The sequence below is a fragment of the Puma concolor genome, chromosome D1, assembly GCF_028749965.1.
Source record: "Puma concolor isolate L17-30 chromosome D1, mPumCon1.1.hap2, whole genome shotgun sequence".
Classification (NCBI taxonomy): Eukaryota; Metazoa; Chordata; class Mammalia; order Carnivora; family Felidae; genus Puma; species Puma concolor.
The window spans coordinates 7,480,432-7,501,206 of record NC_141676.1 but is presented as its reverse complement, the minus strand read 5'-3'; the positions used below and the strand labels follow the sequence as shown (position 1 = coordinate 7,501,206).

Genomic DNA, 20,775 nt, shown 5'->3' with positions numbered 1-20,775 from the left:
CTGTAAGCAAAGCCTAGGGGCGTCCATGACAGGCAAAGGGCAGGGGAGAAGAGAACATTTTTTTAGCATATGGGAAAGGGAAATGGAAAGAGACGAGAATTCTCTCACAGATGCCTTGGGTTTCGGTGGTGATAGCGGTGGCGACCCACCTCTAGCCGCCCAGTTCTCCAAGTGAGGCGCGCTTCCCGAGCAGCTGAATCCCCTGGAGAGCTTCTTTTTATTTATTTTTTTATTCTTCGTCACGTTTATTTTTTAGAGAGAAAGAGGTAGAGTGTGAGCGGGGGAGGGGCAGAGAGAGAGGGAGACCCAGAATCCGAAGCAGGCTCCAGGTTCCGAGCTGTCAGCACAGAGCCCGACGCGGGGCTCGAACCCACGAACCCGGGAGATCATCACCAGAGCCAGATCATAACCAACTGAGCCACCCAGGCGCCCCCCGGGGAAGCTTAGTTTTAAATGCAAATTCCGGGGCCTCCCCTCACGGCAGGACCTGGGAAACTGCGTGTTTTAGCCAAAACGCCTGTGGCTTCTGCGGCTCCTCGCCCGCCTGCGCGCCGCCCGGGTGGGTTCTCTCTCCACCGCTCTCTACTTGCTATTTTAAAATTCATAATGAGCTCCTGCCCTGGGAGGCAGGGTACGGAGGCAGGCAGCCCTGGCCCGGAAATCCGGGCCCAGAAGCCCCGCTCCTCGGCCTCCTGGCTGGGTGCCAGAGCGGCCGGGGTTGTCCAAGCCTTCTGGGGAGTTCGGGGCCCAGACACCTATTCCCGCCACACCCACACTTCTAGCACCCTCCCAGACTTCCCTCCAGAACTGACTCAGCCGGTTGCCCTCACAGCCCCGGAGGTGACTTCTGGCTCCCTGGCTGGCCCTATTCTGATCCCCATCCTGAATTCCAGCCCTAAACTGGGAGTTGATGCACGACGACGAGGGGCTAGAGGCCACGTGGCCACTGGAGAGCGCGTTTGGGCTTTGACCTCTGGTTCCCGTCCCCACTCTGCTGTGTGACCTGGGACAAGCCGCCTGCCTTCTCTGAACCTCGGTTTCCTCGTCCGGAGAAATTAGCACCAACTCTCGCCCGGGCTGCTACGAGGGGTGCGTGAGAGGGGTACCGACCGCAGGGTCAGCACGGAGCCAAGCACATAGCAGGTCCTTGGGGCCAGGAGCAGCTGCTACTAAGAGGCTCCGCCTAGGTGGGGTGCTGGGGAAGGGGGGGGCCTCCGCCCCTCCTCACACCAAGCAGGGTCAGGGAGGTATGACTCCACTCACTTCCCCAGGCGACAGGCCTGCTTACCTCCAGGCCCCAACAGGGGGCTTCGAAGGGATGTCAGGGGATGTAGCCGCCCTCTCCACCCTGGGGGGAGCCTCCAGTCCAACAAAGGCAACCTGGAACTTTGAAATAGAAGCTTCCCAAAACAGTGGGTCTGCAAGCTGGTGTCCCCTGCTGCCTGGCGGGGAGGGGAGGCGGGTGGCAAGGAGGGAACTAGTGCCGGCTGGGGCCCTCCCACCAGCCTCCCTGCAGCCTCGGAGCCCAGGGAGGGAGGGCCCTGCCCAGTCCCCACCTCCGTGCTTTAGCCAAAGCGGCCTGAAATTGTCCCAGCACCGCTGAAAGTCAGGCCAGCGGTTCCCTGATTTCAAGGGCCACATGTAGAGGAATCTGGAAGTTCGGATTTAGGAATGTGAGGAGGCCACCCGCAGAGAGCTGCAGAAGCCTTTCTCGGTAGCTAGACCTGACTTTCTGGCCCAGGAGCCCACGCTGAGATTAAACTTTAACCGCGGCAACAGCCCAGTTGGTATTTCCTCCACAACTGTAATTCAGTAACATCACCCCATGGCCTCATTTTTTCCTTTTTTTTTTTTTTTTTTTTTAAATATTTGCTTCATCCTTTTACTCTTGGTGCTAGAGCCGGAGAAACGACGTGCCTCGATGCCCCAGGCAGCCTGGGTACCGCGAGCTCTGTCCCTGGTGCCCAGACTGGTGGGCAGTCATTCCTGGAAACAGAGTCAGGAGGACTTTCTTCAAAGCATCCGGGGCATCTCAGGACTGGCTTGGCCGGGTTGCCGGACTGCTGTCCCTGTCCCGCTGCAGGCCGACCAGGGCAGAAGGCGCGATGACCCAGGGTTCCCACACTTGCTAGCGGTTCCCGACGGCAGCGGATCACTCCTTGGCTCCCTGGCCCCTTCCGTACCCGCCGTGGCTGCCCGCAGCTCCGTCCATGGCGTTCGCCGAGCTCCTGGACCGAGCGGGGGGCGTGGGCCTCTTCCAGGCCCTGCAGGTTTTCACTCTCTTCCTTCCCTCCGTCTTGGTGCCCTCCCACATGCTCATTGAGAACTTCTCGGCCGCCGTGCCCAGCCACCGCTGCTGGGTGCCCCTCCTGGACAACAGCACTGCCCAGGCCGGTGTCCCCGGGGCCCTGGGCCCCAAGGACTTCCTGACCGTCTCCATCCCCCCGGGCCCCAACAACGAGCCCCACCGGTGTCGCCGCTTCCGCCAACCCCAGTGGCAGCTCCTGGACCCCAACGGCACAGCCACCAACTGGAGCGAGGCCGCCACGGAGCCGTGCGTGGACGGCTGGGTCTACGACCGCAGCACCTTCACCTCCACCTTCGTGTCAGAGGTATGGGCCTCCCGCCGACGACCTGGCCTCCCCAGGGGCCAGCGATGGCCACCCCCCCATGCCTGGAAGGATCGTACGGCTTCCATCAGCACTGTTAAATTAGATGCTACCCCCTCAACACATTTTGACTCACTGCTTACGACGGGGAAGTGAGCGGAGTCAGACCTCCCTGACCCCCTGATCTGGATAAACAGGGAGGCTTGGAGGAGCTTACGTTCCGCGGGCAGATTCAGAATCGGTCAATGTTTATTTATTTCCTTATGTATTTATTTGTTTATTTTTAAGCTTGTTTGTTTGAGAGAGACAGATGCAGAGTGAGTCGGGGAGGGACAGAGGGAGAGGGAGAGAGAAAATCCCAAGCGGCCCAGAGCCCGATGTGGGGCTGAAACTCATGAACCATGAGATGGTGACCTGAGCCGAGACCAAGAGTTGGACGCTTAACCAACTGAGCCACCCAGGCGCCCCAGACGGGTCAATATTTAAACTAGTGCTGACAGGAGATCAAACTCCTTTAAGTGGCAGGCATCATTCCGTGTGCTTTCCCTTCCTGTCACTACGATCTCCCGGGGGGGTCTCTTACTGTCGTCTGCATCTAACAAATACATCCAAACAGAAGCACAGTGAGGTTAAGTAACTTGCCCAGGACACACAGCTCAAGTGCACTGGAACCTGACTCAAGCCAGGCGGGCAGGAGCTAGAAGCCGGGTCTTCGGCATGTCCCGTCCTGCCTCTGCAAAGGAGAAAAGCAGCTCAGAGGGAGAGGCAGGTGGGGAAGACCTCTCCGGAGATGAGGCCCGGATTAGGCGACAAGGAATCAAGTGACTGGAAGGTGGGGCGAGAGCCCAGTTGGGACAGAGGTCTGAGTAGGAGCGGGTCTGGGGTGTCGCAGGAGCGGGAGGGGCCCCAGCGTGTCTGGGCAGAAAGGGTCGGGGGCTGGGCCACCGTGTGGGGAAGGTCAGTGAGGAGCAAAGGAAAGTCACTGGAGGCTTTGGGGCAGGGAAATGAGAGGCTCCGCTTTGCGTTTTCTAGAGATGCCTTCGCCCTAGGGGGCAAGGGGCTCCTGCCACAGTGCTGGCGGCCCCGTGAGGGAAGCAGCTTCAGGGCCCCGCTTCTGGGTGAGGAAACGGCCCGGCCGGGGGCCGGAAACCACCCCCTCCCCCCCCCCCCCCCCACCCGGCTCACCCAGCCAGCGATCAGCAGAGTTAGAGGCCCAGCCTGTGGTTCAGCCACCGCCCACCGCCGCCATCCACTCAGGGTGGCCGGTCACACATGTGCCACTCAGCTAGCTGGGAGTACAGAGCCAAGGCCCCCGCCAGTACACCCCTGCCACCTCTGTCACCTGGCCCTAGGAATCTGGGGCCCCCCAAAACCCAGGCTGACCAGGTGCTCCAGCCTGGGAGCTCCCGACCCAGACCTCCCTCTGCCACCCAGGCCCTGCTATTCCACGTGCCCTGAGCCAAGCTGCTGTCCCTCTTTCTCTTCCAGTGGGACCTGGTGTGTGACCACAAGGGCCTGAAGCCCATCGGCCAATCCCTCTACATGACCGGGCTGCTGCTAGGGTCCTTCTCCTGGGGCCTCCTCTCCAACCGGTGAGTATCATCTGTCCTCCTGGCTCCTCCTCAACAGAATGAGCACTGTGGGGACAGATGTACAAAAATGGCCCATGAATGTCCACGTTCCTGGAGAGACGGGGCTCCCTTGGTCTGACCGGGGGTCTAGATGTGAGTTCCAGGTCTCCAAGGGGCAGCGACAGCCAAGGGGCAGCGACGGCCAAGGACTCAGGTCCCGAGGGGCAGTGACGGCCAAGAACCCAGGTCCCCAAGGGGCAGTGACGTCCAAGAACCCAGGTCCCCAAGGGGCAGCGACAGCCAAGGGGCAGTGACGGCCAAGGACCCAGGTCCCCAAGGGGCAGCGACAGCCAAGGAGCAGTGACGATCAAGCACCCAGGTCCCCAAGGGGCAGTGACGTCCAAGAACCCAAGTCCCCAAGGGGCAGCGACAGCCAAGGGGCAGTGACGGCCAAGGACCCAGGTCCCCAGGGGGCAGTGATGGCCAAGAACCCAGGTCCCCAAGGGGCAGTGACAGCCAAGGGGCAGTGACGGCCAAGGACCCAGGTCCCCAGGGGGCAGTGATGGCCAAGAACCCAGGTCCCCAAGGGGCAGTGACAGCCAAGGGGCAGTGACGGCCAAGGGTCCAGGTCCCCAAGGGGCAGTGACGGCCAAGAACCCAGGTCCCCAAGGGGCAGTGATGGCCAAGAACCCAGGTCCCCAAGGGACAGCGACAGCCAAGGGGCAGTGACGGCCAAGGACCCAGGTCCCCAAGGGGCAGTGATGGCCAAGAACCCAGGTCCCCAAGGGGCAGCGACAGCCAAGGGGCAGTGACGGCCAAGGACCCAGGTCCCCAGGGGGCAGTGATGGCCAAGAACCCAGGTCCCCAAGGGGCAGCGACAGCCAAGGGGCAGTGACGGCCAAGGACCCAGGTCCCCAGGGGGCAGTGATGGCCAAGAACCCAGGTCCCCAAGGGGCAGCGACAGCCAAGGGGCAGTGACGGCCAAGGACCCAGGTCCCCAGGGGGCAGTGATGGCCAAGAACCCAGGTCCCCAAGGGGCAGCGACAGCCAAGGGGCAGTGACGGCCAAGGACCCAGGTCCCCAGGGGGCAGTGATGGCCAAGAACCCAGGTCCCCAAGGGGCAGCGACAGCCAAGGGGCAGTGATGGCCAAGAACCCAGGTCCCCAAGGGGCAGTGACAGCCAAGGGGCAGTGACGGCCAAAGACCCAGGTCCCCAAGGGGCAGTGACGGCCAAGAACCCAGGTCCCCAAGGGGCAGCGACAGCCAAGGGGCAGTGACAGCCAAGAGGCAGTGACAGCCAAGGACCCAGGTCCCCAGGGGGCAGCGATGGCCAAGGACCCCACGCTGGATGAAACTGTGCTCTGAGAGATTCCCTTGGACACCACGCTCTCTCCTTTGGCAATTACGCCAAACTTCTTGAGCACCTACTGTGTGACGGGTGCTGTGCAGTCCCTGCCCTCAGGGAGCCCAGAAGCTTCTCAGGAGAAACAGACCCCTTGTGACTCCGAGTACGTGGCATGCCGTGAAATAGAACTCCGCCTCCCCCTCCTCCTGCCCTTCCTCCCCCGTCCCCCCATCACCCTCCTTCTGAGATGGCGCCCCAGGACCTAGCCCCGCACCTTCTCTTGTCCAGCCACACCCCCCCGCTACTTGAGACACTGCTCCGAGGTCTGCGGTGTCTACATTGCCCCCACTCAGCTTGTAAACCCCACTGCCTGCTCTGAGTTTCCATGAGGGAGAGGCTCACATTTGCCAGGGCCAGAGCTGAGCTGCTGACCGCCCCCGCCACCCCCCCCCCACCCCGCCCCTGCTCACCAGACTCCACCCTGGAAAAGAGCCCCCAGCCCGGGGCCCACACCCAACCTTAGAAGCCACCCTGTTCTTTCCTCAGGCCCGGCCACACACTCCCCCCAGCCCCTGCCTCTCCTCCTTGAAAGTCCCCTTGCCCCGCCCACCCGCCTCTCTTGCCCCAGGCAGGTCCCGGCCTCCTCCAGGGTCTCTGGCCTCCACTCAAGAGTGTCTTTGCAAAACCCTGTATGTGGATCTGGTTGATCCCAGCCTGAAGTCCCCCAGGGCCACTGCACCGAAGATGGCTCCTAACCGCCCCCTTCCCCACCCACCCCTGCTTGGCACTTGGCTTCTCCCCACCCCCGACAGCCGTGCCAGCCCCTCCGGAGCCCCCGCGGCACCCTGGCTGCAGAGCTCTGAGGTGGCCGTGTCTCGCCCAGAAGACTCTCCCCACAGTTGCTTCTCCGTGCCCAGCATGCCGGCTTTGACTCCAGCCTGCCTCCCCAGAGAGGCCTCCCGGCTCTCCCGCCGCAGGCCCCCCCCCCGCCCCCCGTGCGCCCCACGGCTGCACCTTCCTTTCTCAAACACCACACCCACTCGGCCAGCATTTGCTTGCTCGTTTGTTGTGCGTGTCCCCACAACAGGTGGCTCCGAGAACGCAGGGGCTTTCTTGCTGTGTCCCCAGCATCCAGCGTGTGCTCAGTCATTTTGTGAATGAACGAACGACTCACTCCCCTGACCATGCAGGCTACGGGGTCTGACCCCTGGGTTCCAACCCCCACCTGTCCTTCCCGAGCTTCCTAGAAGGCAGATTGGTGGCTCCTCCGTGCCTCAGTTTCCTCCTGTGCGTGGGGACCTGGCCCTATGCATGGGGTTGTTGTGATAATAAAGTGAGTTATTCACACGCAGAGCTCGGGCCAGGGCCTGGCACAGGGTCAGCGCTCCGTGCTGGGGTTCTGCTACGGTCGTTACCTGTGGGCCTTGTGCTGCGCTGCACGCGAGGGACATGGTCCAAATGGCACTTCCAGGGGACCCACTGCCGTGCAGCTATGGCTCAGTCCCCGGGGGCTGTCCACACAGGGAGCCAAATCGCAGTCGGTCTGCAGGTGACCCAGCGAGCCTGGGCCCAGGGCCGGGTGTCGGCATCCAGACCTCGCCCCGGGTCTGGGCCGAACGGGTCGGTTCCTGGGGACCCCGCTCGGATAGGCAGGGCCCAGCTTTGTGCACATCTCTCCCGTCAGACTGCCACACGCTTTATTTATTTATTTATTTTTTCAACGTTTATTTATTTTTGGGACAGAGAGAGACAGAGCATGAACGGGGGAGGGGCAGAGAGAGAGGGAGACACAGAATCGGAAACAGGCTCCAGGCTCTGAGCCATCAGCCCAGAGCCCGACGCGGGGCTCGAACCCACGGACCGCGAGATCGTGACCGGGCTGAAGTCGGACGCTTAACCGACTGCGCCACCCAGGCGCCCCAGACTGCCACACGCTTTAGCTAAATGCAGGCAGAGGTTTCGGGCTAAGCTGGCCTCGGGGCGTAGGTGTGGGGCGCTCTGGTCCCCTTGCACAGACTGGCCGGGAGCTGGCCGCCTTGCCCCAGGCCACATGCGCTCAGCCTCCTGGCCGCACCGCCCCCTTGCTAGGTGTCTTGATTTTCAGAACTCCGTGAGGCGGTCCTCCTGCGTACCCCCGTTTTACACATGGGGGGACTGCAGCTCGGAGATGTGGAGTCTTGTGCCCAAGGCCACCCAGGAAGGGCAGAGCTGGACTCGGACGCAGGCTTCTGAGGTCAAAGCCCATTTTTTAAAAGTTTTTATCTAAGTTCCAATGTGTCCACATGCCTCGTCGTGCGTGTAATGTAATTTCAGGTGCACAACGTAGTGATTCAATCGAGGCCTGTTCTCTCTCTCTTTTTTTTTAAGTGCATTTATTTATTTTGAGAGAGAGAAAGCATGAGTGGGGGAGGGCCAGAGAGAGAGGGAGAGAGAGATGTGGGGCTCGAACTCGCAAACCGCGAGGTCATGACCCGAGCCAGAGTTGGACACTTAATCGACTGAGCCGCCCAGCTGCTCCAGCCAAAGCGCGTCCTTGACCATGAGGTTATGCTGCCCCCTGAGAGCAAGGCGTTTGCCTTTTTTTTTTTTGTTTAAATGTTTATTTATTTTTGAGAGAGGAGAGAGGGAGAGTGTATGAGCAGGGGAGGGACGGGCCGGAGGCGGGGTGGAGGGGAGGGGTGCAGAGAATCCCAAGCAGGCTCCGCGCTGACAGTGCAGGGTGGGGGCTCAATCTCACGCTTCATGAGATCATGACTTGGGCCGAAATCAACACTCCGGACGTTTAACCAACTAAGCCGCCCAGGAGCCCCAAGGCGTCTGCCATTTTTGTAATAAGCACCCCGCCCCCCACCCAGCATGCCCCTGGGAGATCCGGGAAGGAGACAGAGATGCCCCAGCAGGTGCCCCTGCCTTCTTGAACCCTCTGTTACCTTGAGGCACTGGCCCCTATGCCCGAACCCCCAGGGGCCCCCTCCAGGCCCCCACTGTGCTTGTCTCCCGACCAGGTTTGGGCGGAAGTGGATACTGAACTTGTGTTGTCTACAAGTGGCTTTGGCCAACATCGGCATGATCTTCGTTTCCCATTTCTTCATCTACTGTGGCCTCCGGGTTCTGAGCGCCTTTGCAATATCCGGCATCATCATGACCTCGGGGATGCTTCGTGAGTCCCCGCCTTGGCCTGCTCCCACCGGGGTGGGGTGGGGTGGGGGTGCGGTGGGGAGGGGGGGCCCTTACCTGCGGATGCCTGCGTCACCTTTCAGTGGTGGAGTGGACCACGACCCGCAGGAGGGCTGTCACCGTGACAATCCTGGGATGCTTCTATAGCCTGGGCCAGATGGCCCTGGGGGCCCTGGCCTTCACCCTGCGGGACTGGCGCACCCTCCAGGTGGCCGTGTCGATGCCCTTCTTTGCCATCTTCCTGATATGCCGGTCAGTACGGTGTGGGGCCTTTTCCCTTGGGGAGAACATCACTAACCAGGAGGGAGACTTGGAGTTCCAAGGTGCCCCTCGCCCCTGCCACCCTGGCTGGCCCAGGACCCCAAGATGCCGAGAGCCACGAAGGGCAGCCGTGCGTGCAGAGCCCTTGCTGAGGGAGACTTCTTGGGGGTTCGGAGTTCAGGGTGGGTGTTTTAGCCAGAGGTCTGAGGCTCCCGTCCGGACTGCTGGCGCCCGGCCCCTCCCCGTCCTTGGCACCCACCGGCCCCGCCCCCTGCAGCCTTCACATCGCTTGCCGGGCCCGTGGGCTCCGAGTCGGCGAGGACTGACAGCGGATACGAAAAGAGATCACCCTCGCTATTATTTTGGGTGTTGCGAAACTCCCTGGGGTCTGGAAACAGTTGTTTGGGTGAGGGCTGAGGGAAGAAGAGACACAGGGAGGCAGATACAAGTTCATGGCGCCTGGAGTTCTCTCGCCTCTGCGAACCGGAGTTGGGTAGACCTGGGCCCAGGGGAGTCTACCGTGGGGTAGGGAGAGTCAGAAGGACTCATTCATTCATTCTCAAGTATTTGCTGCCCCCGTGCCAGACGTGGTTTCAGGTTTGATCTGACACGTCAGCAGATCAAACAGACCAAACGCCACTGACCACACGGAGTTTTGATGATACAATTACCACCATTTTCAGAGGAGGGACTGACGCCCAGAGAGGTTCAGTGACTCACCCGAGGCCGTGCGGCCCAGCGAGTAGCAGAGGCAGGATCTGAACCCAGGCAGGCTGGCTCTTTTCACCACGATGCCACACTGCCTTCCGGAAATTCTTAGCTTCCCTGCAAACAGGGACGAGGCCCTGCGGGCTGGGAAAAGTCCAGTCCTTTTCATCCAGGAGCTGCTTCTCCCTGCCACCTGCCCTGAGGCTGGGAAGAAGCAGAAGGAAGAAGGCAGAGACCCCGACAAGCATCTGTTTCCTTAACAGGTGGCTTCCAGAGTCTGCCCGATGGCTCATTATCACGGGCAAACCAGAGCAAGGGCTGCAGGAGCTCCACAAGGTGGCCAAGATAAATGGCCACAAGGAAGCCACAAAGTCACTAACCATAGAGGTGAGATGCTACCGTTGGTGACCCCAGAGTGTGGGACATGAGCGGGAGAGGACGGCCACCGATGTCTTTGGACCAACTTCAAACTAGCCACGCCACCGCCACCTCTATCGACACCACGAGTTCCCGCAGCCACAGCTCCACGAGACGCCAACATCCACCTCGCCACGATGACTGTCACCTTGCCCATCTCTGTCACCACCACATCATTCCCACTGTCACCACCCGCTCTGCCATCACAATCACCAACACCACCGCCAATGACAGCAATATGAGGGGCGACCCACCCACCCCGCTTGTCCGCCACTTTAATCCACATACGTGACATAGTCACTCACTGCGCAGGGCTTCTCAGGGTGTTTGGGGACAGCTGGCCGTGCTTATCTGAAGGCAATTGTTTCAAGGAAGTAGGTGTGGAAGGAGTGCAGCCAGAAACCAGAAAACACAGCCTAGGGCCGTGGGGAGGGGCGTGGGAGGATCAGGGAAGGCTTCCAGGAGGAGGTGACTGACCAGGGCTGAGCTGAGCACAGGGCAGGCAGGGCCCAGAAGGTCAGGAAGGGTCTGGATGGGCAGTTGGGTGCGGTCGGGAGCCAGTGTGGCCCGAGTAGGGGTGCCCTGACACCAGCCACGAGGAACAAGGGGGGTGGGTGGGGCTTTGTATGGCAACTACCGAGAGCAGAACAGCCCGCAGGCCACAGCTCAGAGGGCCAGAGCTGGGACACAAGACTGGCTCCTTGGCTCAGAGTAAGATGGGCCAGGTCTGCAGATGGGAGCTCGGCCAGGGGGCCAGAGAGAGAGAGACCTTTCTGCCTCCATCGCAGCCCCCACCCCGAGGCTCTCCAGAAGCCAAGGCCAGGCCCCTCCCATCACTCTGTTGTGGTCGAGGTCGCAGTGCCCTGGCGTGGGGGCGGGGCCGACGCCCGGCACTCATGGTATCTGGTGCTCCCTGTGCGTAGGTGCTGATGTCCAGCATGGAGGAAGAGATGACCTCTGCGAAGGGCCGCAGGTCGGTGCTGGAACTGTTTCTCGTGCCCATGCTCCGCTGGCGGACCTGCATCATGTCCCTGGTGTGGTATGCCGTCCCTCGCAGACACAGGGCTGGGGGGGGGGGGGAGGTGGGAGGGGGTGGTGCCCGTGGAGGCCCGGGGTGGGGGGTGGGGGTGGGGTAGGGCCCCCGGTGACACAGTTGACCCAAGGCAGAACAGAAGAGATAGAAGTTTCTTGAATACATGGCAAGGTAGCAGTGGGCAGGACTGTCCGCCAAGGAGGCAGGGGTGGGGGGGGGTGTCGTTGGCGGGGGGGGGGGGGGGAGAGGAAGGGGAGGAAGTAGGGGAACATATGGAATTTTCCTTCTTCGCTACCTGTGCCTGGTAGGAAGTAGCTGATTGGTCAGCTGGGGTTGTTGGATATTTGGAGGTGGGTCGTCTAATGGGCCTGTTTACCTTCAACCTGGCCGTGCGGTCGGTCGGCCGGCCGTGGGTCCTTCTACCTTGCTCGGGTTTCCTTTGCTCCAGTTTGTTGCCTAAAAGGGCCTCTGCAGTGTCTAGGGAGAAACGGCTCCCACAGACCTCAGGAGGCCCGGTTCTGGCCGGGCAGGCAGCTCCCCCAGAGGGCAGGCCCTGGGGAGAGGGCTGACCAGCGGCTGGCCACCCACTTACTTCAAGTTCATTTATACCCCCACTTTACAGATGAAAAAGCAGGGCCCAGAGAGGGCAGGGAACTTGCCCAAGAGGCCAGAGCAGACATCTGAACCTTGGCTGAGCTACCTCCTTGCCCCCTGTCGCCCGCCAGGCCCCACACTGAGCACGGGCTCCCCAGCAGGCCCTGTCTTGGTGCCCGAGGGCACCTGGGACCAGGAGAAGGCCCCTGAATAAGACAAATTCAGTTCAAGGGACTTGCAGAGAGCATACGAAGAAGTGAGGGTCAGGTTTGATGGAGACTTGATCTTGAAACAAAACTAAAGATCAGGGGGGGTGCCCGGGTGGCTCAGTCGGTTGAGCATCCGACTTCAGTTCAGGTCACGCTCTCGCGGTTCATGAGTTCAAGCCCCGCATCAGGCTCTGTGCTGAGTTCAAGCCCCGCATCAGGCTCTGTGCTGAGTTCAAGCCCCGCATCAGGCTCTGTGCTGAGTTCAAGCCCCGCATCAGGCTCTGTGCTAACAGCTCGGAGCCTGGAGCCTGCTTCGGATTCTGTGTCTCCCTCTCTCTCTGCCCCTCCCCTGTTCACGCTCTGTCTCTGTCTCTCTCAAAGATAAACATTTAAAAAAACTAAACATTAAGAAAACCCCTAAAGATTAGGAAAACATTTATTTTATGCTCTATTTAACCACATATGGGTTCTCATGGCAAATAGTTGCTACATCTTAGAACAGAGATTGAATTTTTTTTTTCCTGGCTTAAGTTTTTTTTTTTTTCTGACGAATTAGAAGGAGGGCCGGGTGGTGGGGTGGTGCCCGGAAGGTCCAGGGCCATTCTTTCTTTCTTTTTTTTTTTTTTTTTTTAACGTTTATTTATTTTTGAGAAAGAGCGAGAGACACAGAGTGTGAGTAGGGGAGGGTCAGAAAGAGAGGGAGACACAGAATCCGAAGCAGGCTCAGAGGGAGACACAGAATCCGAAGCAGGCTCTGGGCTCTGAGACGTCAGCACAGAGCCTGACGCGGGGCTCGAACTCAAAAGCTGTGAGATCATGACCTGAGCTGAAGTCGGCCGCTTAACCGACTGAGCCGCCCAGGTGCCCCGAGGGCCATTCTTCCATTCTTCCGAAACCTTCAAGGCTTCCTCAGTTCTCCCAGCGGCTGGCTTGGCTTGCTTTGTTATTCACATCACGGGCTGGGAGGCCGCAATCCTGGTGGGTTTCGACTTCCCCTGTCCCCTGTCACCTACCGGCTCTTGATCCCCAGTGTCCGCTACTTTGAGCCAGAGCTGAGCCCCTCCCCCACGAAGCTGTTCCTAGGGGACCACAGCTCCTGTCTGCAGCTGGGGGCTCGGGGCGCAGTGCTGGGAGGAGTGTCCCTGAGTCCCCGAGGCAGTGATGGGGACAGATTTGCAAAGTGATGGGGAACGATTTCATATTGTGGCCACCTGTGGATCCAAACTCAACATCCAAACTTCAGAAATCCAGCTACTGTAAGCAGCTACTGAGGAACCTGTGCAGGGGGGGTCCCTCCCGTGTCCACCCCCACCCGGAAGGCCTGGGATGGACGTCAGTGAGCAGGAAGCTCTTGGGAGAGAGGGCTCTTGGGATCCCTTCCTGTGGACTGCTAAGGGGAGGGGAGGGGTGAGGTGTGAGGGGAGGAGAGGAATGGGAGGAAAGGGAAGGGGAGGGGGAAAAAGGGGAGGAGGTGGGAGGGGAGTGAAAGGGAGAGGAAGAGGGGAGGGGAGGGCAGGGAGGGGGTGGGAGAGAGGTGGAGGTAGGAATGGGAGGAGGGGTGGGGGAGGGGACGGGAGGGGGGGGGAAGAAAGCGAATGGGGCAAGGATGCGGTCACTGTGGGACAGTCTCAGAAAGGCCCCGGCAAACCCACAGAGGACTCAGGAGCTGGGGTGGCCCCTCTGGCCTGTGTCATGGGGTGCTCTCCGCACCTGAGGGACAGCACCCCCAGAGGCTGGGAAAATACGACCTTCCACCCTGAGAGAGGGACAACCCAGCCCATCTCTTTCCACTATTTCTCCCACCTTTCAGAGCTAAAGAAACCGGCGTCCGGAAAAGGGCCAGAAAGGGCCAGGTCGTGATTCTAGGCCGTGCCGGGGAAACAAAGCCAGAGAGGGCTAGCGCCAGAACTGAGGCTCGGCCCCCCAGAGCCCAGTCAGCCCGGGGGGAGGGCCGGGGAGCCTGCGAAGTGAGGCCCAGCCCACTGCGGCCAAGACCTAAGGTGAAATGGAAGAGGCCTGCCCTTTCTCTCCCTCCTGGGACAGGCGGCTCTAGAGAGACTCGCCCTGCATCTGACAGACAGGCTTTTGGGGCTCTGGTAGTGACCCGCCCCGCTCCCTTCCGGGCTGGCTGTGCCCTCTGGGGACTACCCAGGTGTGAGGTGACACTGTACGGGTGCCCTTTCCTCTGCGGGGCAAGGACCCGACTTCAGCCTTTTTCCTGCAGCTTCTCCCAAGTGACATCCTACTACGGGCTGGTCCTTGACCTGCAAAACCTGGGGAATGACATCTTCCTCCTCCAGGTTCTCTTTGGAGCCGTGGACCTACTGGCCCGGTCCATCACCGCCTTCTTGCTCAGTTTCTTGGGCCGCCGCACGACCTTGGCCAGCTTCCAGGCTATGGCTGGCCTCTCCATACTGGCCAACAAACTGGTCCCACAAGGTGAGGCCGAGGCAGCTTGGAGGAGGGGCGGCCCGAGTGGGCTGAGTGGCCGACAGCTTGGGCCACTGGCTTCCCTGGCCGCGCCCACTGTGCTCACCCCCTGGGTCCTTCCCCTCCCCGGGCCCGAGAACATGGCGCCCCCATCCAACCCCCCCCCCCATCGGCCCCCCACCCATTCCCCCCGAGGCAACTGAGGTTCGGAGACATGAAGCCAGGAGCCGGAGGTCACTCAGCTAGCAAGTGACAGGGCCGGGCGCGGGCCAGACTTCAGACCAGAGGCTGGGGCTGAGGTGGGAGGAGGGGGAGGCCGTGAGAAGCTTTAGGTTGCTGGAAGGGAGGCAGGAACCCCACTTCTGGTGCACCCTGGGGTTTTTCTTCTCCCTTGTTAAGCCAGAGGCATTTGTGTGCAGAGTGTTGGAGGGCCCTTGTCTTACTCTTTTCTTGCTGAATGAGGCTCTAATGCCCTGAAAAAGCCTCTCAAGTCTCCTCTTATGGCTCCAGGCAGGGAGGCTGGTGGAGGGGCAGGGACAGGCAGTGGCAGCAAAGCCAGGAGGGAGGCAGAGGGGCGGCCGGCCAGCGTCCAGGAGGGGCTGAGTTGGGGCGGACCGTCTGCCAGGAGCCCAAACAAGCAGAAAACTTGCAAAAGGCCAGTGCGTGACGGCTTATGCAACTCTGCGTTACAAATGTGGGCGGGAAAGCTGAGGCCCAGCCCATGGGCCGAGCGTGGCGCGGCTAGGGCTCCCGTGAAAGCCAGAGTACCCACAGGGGGTGCTGAGAGCCCTCCCGAGCCACCCCAGGTTGGCCCACCCCAGGCCTGGCTGGGCTCAGGCCCCGCCCCCACCCCCAGCCCACCCACCATCCTGCCCACACCCCCCACGGGCACCTGGGCGCAGTCAAGGAAGCCTTGCGGGAGAGCCCAGCCCTTCCTCTCCAGGCTGACCGGGCACCCCCTCGGGCACACCCCACTGTCACCCTCTTCCTCTGCCCAGATTGGCAGACCCTGCGCACGGTCTTTGCTGTGCTGGGAAAGGGATGTTTTGGCATCATCTTTTCCTGTGTCTCCGTCTACAAGCCTGAACTCTACCCGACTTCACTGCGGTAGGCTGGGCCGTGCCCTGGAGGCCGGGGAGGGGGCCGGGCCCCGGGTGTGCCAGGAGGGGACGTCCCTGGGGAGGCCAGCGGGGAGGGCAAAGAGGGGGCTGGGCATCCGGGAACACACAGCAGAGGGTGAGGAGGCCCCTGGCCCCAGCTTCCTTCCTTCCCCCAAAGGCTCATCCTCAGCCGGGGCTCCCAGAACAGCATTCCCCCAGAGTCTCCACCGGGAAGGCCGTGGTGCCATGGGGCCCTCAGTGATCAGAAACTGCTTTGAACCCCAGAAGCTTCTGTTCGGGTGAAATCTTACAAAAACCCTCAGCGAGACCAAGAGCTGCCCTAGTGAAGTGCCCTCCGTCCCCCCACTTGCTTCCCACTGTCCCCTCCCTGCCCCAAGAGAGCCCTGAGTCACCTTGCAACAACCCAAGGGCACCACGGGCCACAGATGGAAAACCAGTGGTGTAGAGTTAAACCATCCCCACATCGGGCGGTTGGGTAAACTGAGGCTCAAGGACCTACTCGCGGAAGGGTGAGATTGGACCCAGCGCCCTAGAGCCCTAGCCCAGGGCTCTTTCCCTCATCATGGTGCTCACGCACCCTCACCCTCTCACGTCCCCCCTTCCACTCGTGGTGTGGACCCTCGTGTGTTGATTTTGTTGATGTTACATAGAAAGCCTGAGCTGAGAGCTCAGGGGCCTAGCAGGAGGCCTGAGGCAAGCCCCCCACTTACCGAAGACCAGGAGAAATGGGGTGGGCCCTGGAGCATCCAAGAAAGACCCTGGTTGTTCTCAGGAAGCAGAGACCCCGCTCTGGATGGGAAAATCCATGTGGGTTCCACGGAGAAGGTGGTGCAGAGAGAGACCTTGTGGTTGTGCGCCTCCCTTATCCCAGCTTTCCCTCCCCTGGCCCAGCCAGATGCTACCACCCACCCCACCCCATAAAGCCCCCTTCTCGAAAGTGGCGGCGGCCACAAGGGTCTGGGCCCCTCTCCACCCACAGGATGACAGCAGATGCCTTCCTGCAGTCGGCAGGTCGTCTGGGGTCTGTGATAGACCCCCTGATCAGGATGACTCAGCAGAGCCTGCCCCTGCTGGTCCCCGTGGTCTACAGTGCTCTCCCCATCACCTCTGGCCTCGTTCTCCTGCTCTTCCTCCCGGAGACCCAGGGATTTCCACTTCCCGACACCATCCAGGACCTGGAGAACCAGTGAGTGACCGCCCCCCTCTCCCCCCGCCCCGGCCGGGCTGCCAGGATGCCGCGGGGCAGGGCTGCAGATGTGGGGACAGGCTCCCCTCAGCCCCGGGACGGGACAGCCCAAGGGGGCAGGGAGACGTGCTGGACGAGGAGGGCAGGAGATGGGCTGTGGGCTTGTCAGCGAGAGGGCACCTGCGTGCTGCGTGCTGCGTGCTGCGTGCTGACCGCGTGCCCGGTGCCTCGGGCACGCGACCCGGGCGCCTCAAGGCTTGCGTCTGAAACCACGTAACCATTACGACCACCACGCTGCCAGGAAGAGACGATTTCCAACCCTGTTTACCGGAGGCTCGGAGAGACGCAGGGGCTGATTCAGGGTCTCACAGGTAGAAAGCGATCGTCCCTGTCCCTTCGGCAGGAAAACGGAACGATTATGAGCCTGACCCGCAGCCAGGCTGCCTGGGACTGAATCCCTACCCCCCAGGCGCCCACTCACCTCTCTTACCAAACTCGCTCACGAGGACGAGGACGAGGACGGAGCCGGCCCTGACTGCGCTCCTTAAATCTTCCGCTAGGAACTCTAGGCCCAGGCAGATGAACAGGCCATTTCTCTCCGACCCTCTGGGAAGAGATCATGCTATTCTCACGTCGTCCTTGGAGGGAACAGAAGTGAGGAAACGTTCCTCTGGTTTATTTCATGGCCAGAATCACCACTACGCTCTGCTTCCTCATTTGTAAAATGGGCGTTAAGGAAACAACACAAAACCCAGCCAAGCTCAAAGAGAGGTCTTCAAGTAGAAGCGATTATATTAAAGCGCGGAGAACAGCGCCTGGCCCGCAGCACAGGCCCCCGGGAGTGTGGCTGCTGTGTCCTGGGTGAGGGTGGTCCTGGGGAGCCCACAGGCTGAGCCGGAACCAAGGTCATGCTAATAATAGTGATAATAACCACTGGTGCTTCGGGGTTTTAATATAGCATCTTACTGTTTCAATATAGCATCTCATTTAATCCAAACAACAACCCCACAAGGTACTGTTATGTTCAGTTTCACTGCCAAGCGAATGAAGACACAGAGGGGCCATGCAACTCGCCGAAGGACACTCAGCCAAGAAGCAGGGAAGCCGGGACTTAACTTACTCTTTCACTTTTGGGGGGACCTACTGTGTTTCGGGCACTGTCTTCCGCTTTGGGCACACGGCGGAAAAGAAAACCGCGATCTCATAGAGCTTACGTGCTCGTGAGACTTGACCCCAGCCCTGCCCTCCAAGCCCCCCAGCCATGTCACCACACACCACTCTGTCTTTTGATTATCCTAGGAAATCGGCAGCAGCCACGGGCAACCGGCGAGAGGTGGTCGTTACAGAAAGTACCTCGTTCTAGAAATTCTGCCCGCGTGGAGCCCCTTTGGCCAAAGATCCCCACGGAGGGAACCGCCTCCTCTCCAACTGAGGGTGGAAGAAATCGGAAGAACCTTGAGAGTTAGGCGGGGCCGGGGCTGGGCGGCTGGGCGCTGAGGCCGAAGGCTGCTTTCTCCCCTCACTTCTGTTCTCCCCCCACCTCAGCCCTGCAGAGCCAAGTCCGTCTGGCTGATGGAGTCCACACCACTAACAAGACGGGTCCTTTCTCCTCCCCGTCAGGCTCCCGTCTCCACACCTTCACTCAGAACTCCTGACACTTCACTGACCCGGGCACCACAGTTTTCTCACCTCCAGGCTACCAGAGTGGATCACAGGGCAGAAAGGGAAGGGTCTAGACAAACCTAGATTCCAATCTCTCCCCCATCCTCTGCAGAGTCCTCATCTGTAAAATGGAAACAATCATGAAACCTTCCTCCACGGGGCAGGGGGTAGTGGGGACAGGGTTAACAGATCTTAGTACGGCTGAGAGTCCAACAAATAGCACCTGCTAACGGGGCTGCCGGGTACCGGTGTTCAGGTTGTGCACTGCCCAAGGCACCAGCTGAGGAGGCATGTGGGGGCTGAAATCCAGCCCGGGCTCCACTGGCACAGAAAGGAGTTGTTTTCATCCCCTCTTACTTATCCGTTGGGGAGGAAGGGCTTCCCACCCATGGTTATGGGGATGGCCTAACATTGGACGGCTCAGGCCAGCAGCGTTCATTGCTCACAGGTGTTCACGGCTCAGGGCGAGTGGCGCCATGCAGCACGCAGGGCGCGTGGGGCTGCACGCAGGAACAGCGTGAACCACCAGGGGCTGTGGGAGGAAGGCTTTGCAGCACCAAGAAGGCAGAGTGACCCCTGGTTCCCGGGGGAGGATGTGATCGGCTTGTCTGAGGAATCCCACCCATTGACAGGGCACTGATGCCCCCTGCTCAGGAATAATAGGAATGGCACCTGGTTGCTGGCTGAAAAGTGTTTTTTGCTACGGGACCCTATCTGCGGGAGCAGGAGGGGCGGGACTTGGAGTTCGGCCACTCGAGACCCTCCTGGATTCCCTACCTGTCAAGGCAGCACATAACATCAGGCTTTAATCTGAGCCCTTACACCACAAGGGCACCCCTTGGTTGTCTGTCTATCTCAGTGGGTCGCCTTCGCCTAATTCACGTAAAGACCTTCCCTGTGGGGGCAGCAGCCCGTGCCGCTAAAACTGTGGGATCACTGAGGCCGACCCCCTGGTTTAGAGGTGAGGAAACTAAAGCTCAGAGAGGTGGAGTGACCAGCTTGGAGTCCCACAGCCGATCCCTGGCCCGGCTCCCAGTCCAGGGCTCTTGCCCGCACCCCGGGCTCCTCACCCCCCACCTCCAGCCGTCCAGGCCTGACATCAGCAGCCCTGTCACATCGTTACTCCCACACCCTTCCCTGGAGATCCAGACCCTCTAGACAACTGCCCACTCCTCGGGCGACCCAGGGAAACCTCAAGCCGTGGATTCCCCACCCCAGACATCCCCACGGCCCTCTGTCACATCTGACTCCCACCAGGCTAATCAAACACCATTCAAATCATACTGCCCATCTGCTTAAAATCCTCTGTATCTCATCATAAAGATCACACTTCCCCCGCCCACAGGCTCCTACGGGTCCCTAGCCTTGCTTCGCATGTAATAAATTTTTAAACATTCCAATCATGGGAAGTATGTTCTTGGATCCTCATGGAGATCAATCAGAAATCAGTAACAGAGAGATATCTGGAAGACTCCTTCAAACATACTTCTAAATAACCCCCGGGCTAAAGAAGAAATCGCCAAGGAAATTAGAAAATATTTTGAATTGAATGAGAATTTTAAAAGAGGACGTATCAAAATTTGCAGGATGAAGCTAGAGAAGTGATTCAAGGGAAATTTGTATCATTAGGGGATTATATTAGAGAGGAAGAAAGTCTCAAATACCTCAGCTTCCACCTTAAAAAGCTAGAAAAAGAAGAGCTGACTAAAACTTAAGTAGGTAAAGGAAAGGAAATAAACAGAAATCAGAGAGACAGAAAATGAGAAAGAAAATTAGTGAAACCGGAAGCTGGTTCTTTGGGAAGTCAATAAAATGTATAAATCTCTGGACATACTGATCAGGGGGGGAAAAAGGAGGAAAGAAGGAAAAAAAGAAGGAAAGAAAGAAAAGGAAGGAAGGAAGGAAGGAAGAAGGAGGGAGGAAGGGAGGGAGGGAGGAAGAAAAGATACACATTACATATCAAGAGTGAAAAAGAAAGCATCATCACCAACCCTACAGACATTAAAATGATAAGGGAATATTACAAGCAACACTTTACCCACACATTTGACAACTCCGATGAAATTAACAAATTTCCTGAAGGATACGAATGAGCAAAGTTTGCTTAAGAAGAAATAGATAACATCATTAGCCCTAAGTCTGTTAAAGAAACTGAAGTTGTGGTTTGAAACCTTTCCAGAGGAAACTCCAGGCCCAGAAGGCTTCCCTGATGAATCCTGCCAAACACCTAAGCAAAAAAAATAATACCAGTGATACCCAAAATCCTTCAGAAGATTGAAACAAAAGATAACACTTGCCGGTTCATTCTTTGAGGCTGGCATTACCCTAATCCCCAAATCAGAAGAAGATATAACAAGAAAACTATAAACCAGGATTTTTAATAAACATAGACATAAAAATTCTTTTTTTAAGACACGATTCTTTTTTTAATGCTAATTTATTTTTGAGAGAG

General features: G+C 59.3%; 1 protein-coding gene across 10 annotated transcripts; it reads left to right on the top strand.

Moving 5' to 3' along the window:
• Positions 1–1,867: 1,867 nt before the first annotated feature.
• SLC22A11 (solute carrier family 22 member 11) lies at positions 1,868–18,961 on the top strand. Of its 10 annotated transcripts, none has more exons than XM_086677040.1 (10): positions 1,868–2,612; positions 4,098–4,201; positions 8,531–8,685; positions 8,786–8,954; positions 9,935–10,058; positions 11,012–11,127; positions 14,225–14,363; positions 15,298–15,461; positions 16,455–16,661; positions 17,222–17,635. In XM_086677040.1, the coding sequence occupies exons 1-10, from the start codon at positions 2,211–2,213 to the stop codon at positions 17,382–17,384; spliced, it is 1,743 nt and encodes a 580-aa protein (XP_086533166.1). In that variant the 5' UTR covers positions 1,868–2,210; the 3' UTR covers positions 17,385–17,635. The 10 variants fall into 10 exon arrangements, 9 of the variants coding, with proteins under 9 accessions (XP_086533166.1, XP_086533171.1, XP_086533167.1 ...); XM_086677041.1 differs by having other exon boundaries at positions 1,870–2,612; positions 11,012–11,122; positions 15,353–15,461; XR_015240738.1 differs by having other exon boundaries at positions 1,871–2,612; positions 14,149–14,363; positions 15,353–15,461; positions 16,455–17,032; positions 17,222–17,359.
• Positions 18,962–20,775: the final 1,814 nt, after the last annotated feature.

What these genes read in the sequence shown, in the direction of transcription:
- SLC22A11 (XM_086677039.1), top strand. Translation starts at nt 2,211, where the DNA reads ATGGCGTTCGCCGAGCTCCTGGACCGAGCGGGGGGCGTGGGCCTCTTC. An exon ending in CCTCCACCTTCGTGTCAGAG is followed by an intron (nt 2,613 to 4,097) that starts GTATGGGCCTCC and finishes TTTCTCTTCCAG; the next exon opens with TGGGACCTGGTGTGTGACCA. An exon ending in CAACAAACTGGTCCCACAAG is followed by an intron (nt 14,364 to 15,352) that starts GTGAGGCCGAGG and finishes TCCTCTGCCCAG; the next exon opens with ATTGGCAGACCCTGCGCACG.